Source organism: Epinephelus moara, chromosome 5, assembly GCF_006386435.1.
Source record: "Epinephelus moara isolate mb chromosome 5, YSFRI_EMoa_1.0, whole genome shotgun sequence".
NCBI classification, from domain to species: Eukaryota; Metazoa; Chordata; class Actinopteri; order Perciformes; family Serranidae; genus Epinephelus; species Epinephelus moara.
In genome coordinates, this window is record NC_065510.1 from 28,248,592 (window position 1) to 28,253,061 (window position 4,470).

At 46.3% G+C, this 4,470-nt stretch overlaps 1 protein-coding gene across 1 annotated transcript; it reads left to right on the forward strand.

Moving 5' to 3' along the window:
* The first annotated feature begins 529 nt into the window (after positions 1 to 529).
* Positions 530 to 4,098, forward strand: krt94 (keratin 94). Its single transcript, XM_050045444.1, has 8 exons — positions 530 to 1,177; positions 1,610 to 1,692; positions 1,809 to 1,965; positions 2,064 to 2,225; positions 2,392 to 2,517; positions 3,385 to 3,605; positions 3,703 to 3,716; positions 3,820 to 4,098. Exons 1-8 carry the CDS (start codon positions 545 to 547, stop codon positions 3,867 to 3,869), a joined length of 1,446 nt encoding a protein of 481 aa, XP_049901401.1. The 5' UTR covers positions 530 to 544; the 3' UTR covers positions 3,870 to 4,098.
* Positions 4,099 to 4,470: the final 372 nt, after the last annotated feature.

The following is a 4,470-nucleotide window of genomic DNA, read 5'->3' on the forward strand; positions in this document are numbered from 1 at the left end:
AAATATCAGAGTCTTCTATCTCTTGATATTATTTTTCCTCTAAAAGAGTAACTGTATAAAATCTCTTATTGCTCACACAGTATGTTACTATAAATTAATGATGCTACAAATAATCGTCTGCAAAGAAATGATTCATGAAACCAGTTTGGTAGCATTTATTGGTTATTGGGATATGTTTCATTTGGGTTAACTCGTCTGAAAGGCAACCTTATCATCATGGGTCCCACTGATGAAAGATATTATTTGCAAAGAGCTTAATATGAATGTTGACTTATGGCGGGACACTAAAACAATAACACACCTTTTCTATTTGCATTATGAGTGACTGCTGAGATCAAGACTAGACCTGCAGGTATTTATGAAAGCATATAGAGGTCATACTTGCAGATGGAGGCATACATACATGTGCACACACTCACAGAGGTCCCCATGGACCAACAGAACCCTCACACACAATCACACAGTAACACACACACACACATTCCACAGCAGTTTCCTCACAGGAGTGGAAAGAAACCGAACCCTGGTCCTTAAAAGAAAACAAATGGAGGTTCTGCCAAGCCCATGGCTGAACTGTAAAGGAAAACTCCCTCCTACCCTCTCCACTTCCCTCCTCCCAGCCAGGCCCGCCCCAGGTCCAGCACTATATCAAGAGCCTGCCTCCTTCTATCAAGCTCCACAGTCCTGCTACAGTCTACAGCTGTATAACGGTCCTCTCTCCTCGTGTTCTCTCTCGACCAGCAGACAGTCAGTCATCATGTTTGGCCACAACATCAGGCAGAGCCAAATCTACAGAACAAGTTCTGCACCCCAGAAGGCTCACAGTGTGTCAGGACTCAGCTTTAGAGGAGGCCCACGCATCTCATCTGCCAGCGTCCGCACTGTCTCCTCTGGGTATGGAGGTGGCTTGGGAAGCAGCATGGGAGGCAGCATGGGTATGGGCGGTGGGTTCGACCTCTCCAGCGCCCTGGATCAGAGCGCTGTGCACCTGAACGAGAAGGCCACCATGCAGAACCTGAATGACCGTCTGGCTTCCTACCTGGACAAGGTCCGCTCCCTGGAGGCGGCCAACGCCAAGCTGGAGATACAGATCAGAGAGTACTACGAGCAGAAGGGGCCTGCAGCTGAGAGGGACTACAGCAACTACTGGGCCATTATCAATGACCTGAAGGACAAGGTATAGTTTGCACCAGCCTCGACTGATTAAACACCACCCAAGTCAAATGTTTGCTGTGCTGTTAATGATTATCAAGGGAGGGTTTTAAATTGTTACAGACATCACAGGCACAACTAAAGTCTGCATGATCTCTTGTGCTCCTGAATCATTGGTCTTTTGATGGATAAGTAATGATGTGTGATTTGTAAAAGCTCAAAATAAAGAAGAAAAAATTGTTCAGTGTGTAGAAGAATACTGTGCATGGCAGTATGACTCAGTGTTGCAGCTGTGAGACTTCATCTATGATGCTTCTGATGCAGCTGAGAGGCACTGCATGGGAAGTTAACTGATATATCAGTGTGTAATTCTGGCAGCAGAGCAAGCAAGTTTACGCAACAGCACAATCAAGACTTTTGCCTTCTGACCCACCCCACATGTTCCTCTTCTTTCAAGATTGCTGCCGCCACCATCGGCAACGCCAACATCCTGCTCCAGATTGATAACTCCAAGCTGGCTGCTGATGACTTCAAAACCAAGTAAGCATGAGTCTCATTTTTCTGTGGACCTATCTCCATCATGTTAATGTAAAACAAGAAGGCTTAGGGGTGACACCTGCCTCACATCTGTGTTCTCTACTCTCTGAACTAATTAGATTTGACCATGAGCTGATGATGCGCCAGTCAGTTGAGGCTGACATTGCCAACCTGCGCCGTCTGCTGGACCAGACCACCCTGACGAAGGCCGACCTGGAGATGCAGATCGAGGGCCTGCAGGATGAGCTGGCCTACCTCAAGAAGAATCACGCAGAGGTGAGTGATGCACATCCTCTCGCTACAATGCTCACCTCCTGTTTGAAACTCTACAAACAGATCTTAATTCTGCTTTCCTTCCCCCCATGGTTGTTCAGGAGCTGGCAGCACTGCGCTCTCAGCTCACCGGCACAGTCAACGTGGAGGTGGATGCCGCACCCCAGCAAGACCTCAACAAAGTCCTGGAGGAGATCCGCTCCCAGTACGAAGCCATCACTGACAAACATCGTCGTGACCAGGAGGGCTGGTTTAATGAGAAGGTGAAAAGACTTTTCCATAAACAATCATATCCCACACGTTGCAAATGACTGGGTTTACTCCCTAAAGAGCCTAACCTGTAATTAAACATAATCTTCTGTGAAACTAAGACAAGTGATCAACAAGACTTCTCCTTCATCACAACTGTGCCTTTGTTTCTTGCTCTAGTCGGCAGCTCTGTCCAAGGAGGTAGCAGTCAGCACAGAGACAATCCAGACGTCCAAGACAGAGATCGGTGACCTTCGGCGCACACTGCAGGGCCTGGAGATTGAGCTACAGTCTCAGCTCAGCATGGTGAGGAAAAAAAAACACCCAAAACATCTGTTCACATCTCACTGATCTTGCCTTATATGAGCAAAATCCCCAGATCAGTGTCTTGTTGGGGGAAATGGAGAAACAGACAGTGATAGAGGGGGAAAGAGCAGAAGGGAGGGGAACAGAGAGAGGCTTTATTGAAACAACGAAGGGAGGGAGAGAAAGATAAGAGTGATGGGGGCTGACGAGAAGGGAGGGAAGGGCTCCTGCTGGGGGAAACATTTCACAGACATCTGCTCAAACTCTGGGAGACATAAAAGAGCTCGAAAAGAGCTGAAGGAATGTTGAACTAGATGNAGGGAGGGGAACAGAGAGAGGCTTTATTGAAACAACTAAGGGAGGGAGAGAAAGATAAGAGTGATGGGGGCTGACGAGAAGGGAGGGAAGGACTCCTGCTGGGGGAAACATTTCACAGACATCTGCTCAAACTCTGAGAGACATAAAAGAGCTCGAAAAGAGCTGAAGGAATGTTGAACTAGATGACCCAAAAAGTCATGCTCTCTTGGATTATCTGTGCCCAGCTGGAGTAAATCATTCGACACTCCCTGCAAGAGCACAATTTTGCTCCTGTGTAACAGTGGAGAAGCTGCTAAAAGACACATTCAAACCCCAATGCATGCACCTCTGCTAATTATTACCCCAATAATTAACATATTAAACAAATACAGACATGCTTTTGTGTCTGTCTGACATATATAATCCAGGGCGTGGTTGGTGGTTACACACTATAGATGTGTCACAAAAGATTTACTGCAGTAAACTGGTTTGCAAGTATGAACAACAGACTATATGTGCCTCAATTCTTGTGCATGAATTCAGCTCCTTTTCCCTTCTAATCTCTCACAGAAAGGAGCTCTGGAAAACACATTGGCAGAAACAGAGGCACGTTACAGCGCCATGCTCGCCGGCTTCCAGAACACAATCAACATGCTTGAAGCCGAACTAGCCAACGTGCGCGCGAGCATCGAGCAACAGGGCCAGGATTACAAGATGCTGCTCGACATCAAGACCAGGCTGGAGCAGGAGATTGCAACCTACAGGAGCCTGCTGGAAACAGAGGAGTCCAGGTAGATGCAGGAGCATTGAAGCGATAAGACCAAAGTATGCACTCATTTACTGTTTCACTCACTGTTTTCCTTTTCTCTTCCCTCTCCCTCATTCTAGACCTATTGGCACAGGTAAGTGTCTGTTTTAACAAGACGTTACATAACAACAGTACAGTCAGTGTAATACAAGCTTGAAGCACTGCCATCATGATTTTTTCCTTCTCTTTTTTTACAGGGGGCTCAAAAACCACAGTCACAACCACCACTGTGCGCAGCTCCAGCTAGGAGGTCCAACTGGCAGGACAAGCTGTTCTCAGACACACACACCCACACACAAACACTCCAACTAATAAAAGCTGTTACACGAGATGAGTGAAACCGTACTGAAAAAAGATATGCTGAAAGTGAAGCCCGTGTTAAAGTTTACAACATTTGCATTTTGGAAGAAGTCATTGTGTGTGTTTGTGTGTGTGTGTGTGACCTGTCTGACAAATAAATCTGTTGGTGACTACAAGTTGTGTTGTTTCGTGACTTTACTGGCCTTTCAGAAAAAGTCTAAATCTTTTGCAATAACATGGCTCTGTTTATGCGGTTGTCATGGCAACTGCATGACATTATGGGAGGTGGGAGGTGGGAGGTGGAGTCGCGGAAATCTGTGTTACGTAACAGGGCTGTTGTCAGGAAAGGGTGAACAATGGTTAACAGCTCCACTGTGGAAAGCTTTAGGCTGGAGAGAAAAGCTGTGTTGAACTTGATGCTCTGAGAGCTCAAACAAGAAAACTTGAAGAAAAGTGTAAGTTTTGTGACCAAACAAAGTAAATGACCTGGGGCTTTGCCCAGAGAGGTTTTTTTAAACAAGACACACCCAAATGGTTGACTAATCTTT

Coding starts and splice junctions, on each gene's coding strand:
- krt94 (XM_050045444.1), top strand. CDS start 545: ATGGAGGTTCTGCCAAGCCCATGGCTGAACTGTAAAGGAAAACTCCCT. Junction 1,178..1,609: donor TCAATGACCTGAAGGACAAG/GTATAGTTTGCA, acceptor TCTTCTTTCAAG/ATTGCTGCCGCCACCATCGG. Junction 1,693..1,808: donor GCTGATGACTTCAAAACCAA/GTAAGCATGAGT, acceptor TGAACTAATTAG/ATTTGACCATGAGCTGATGA.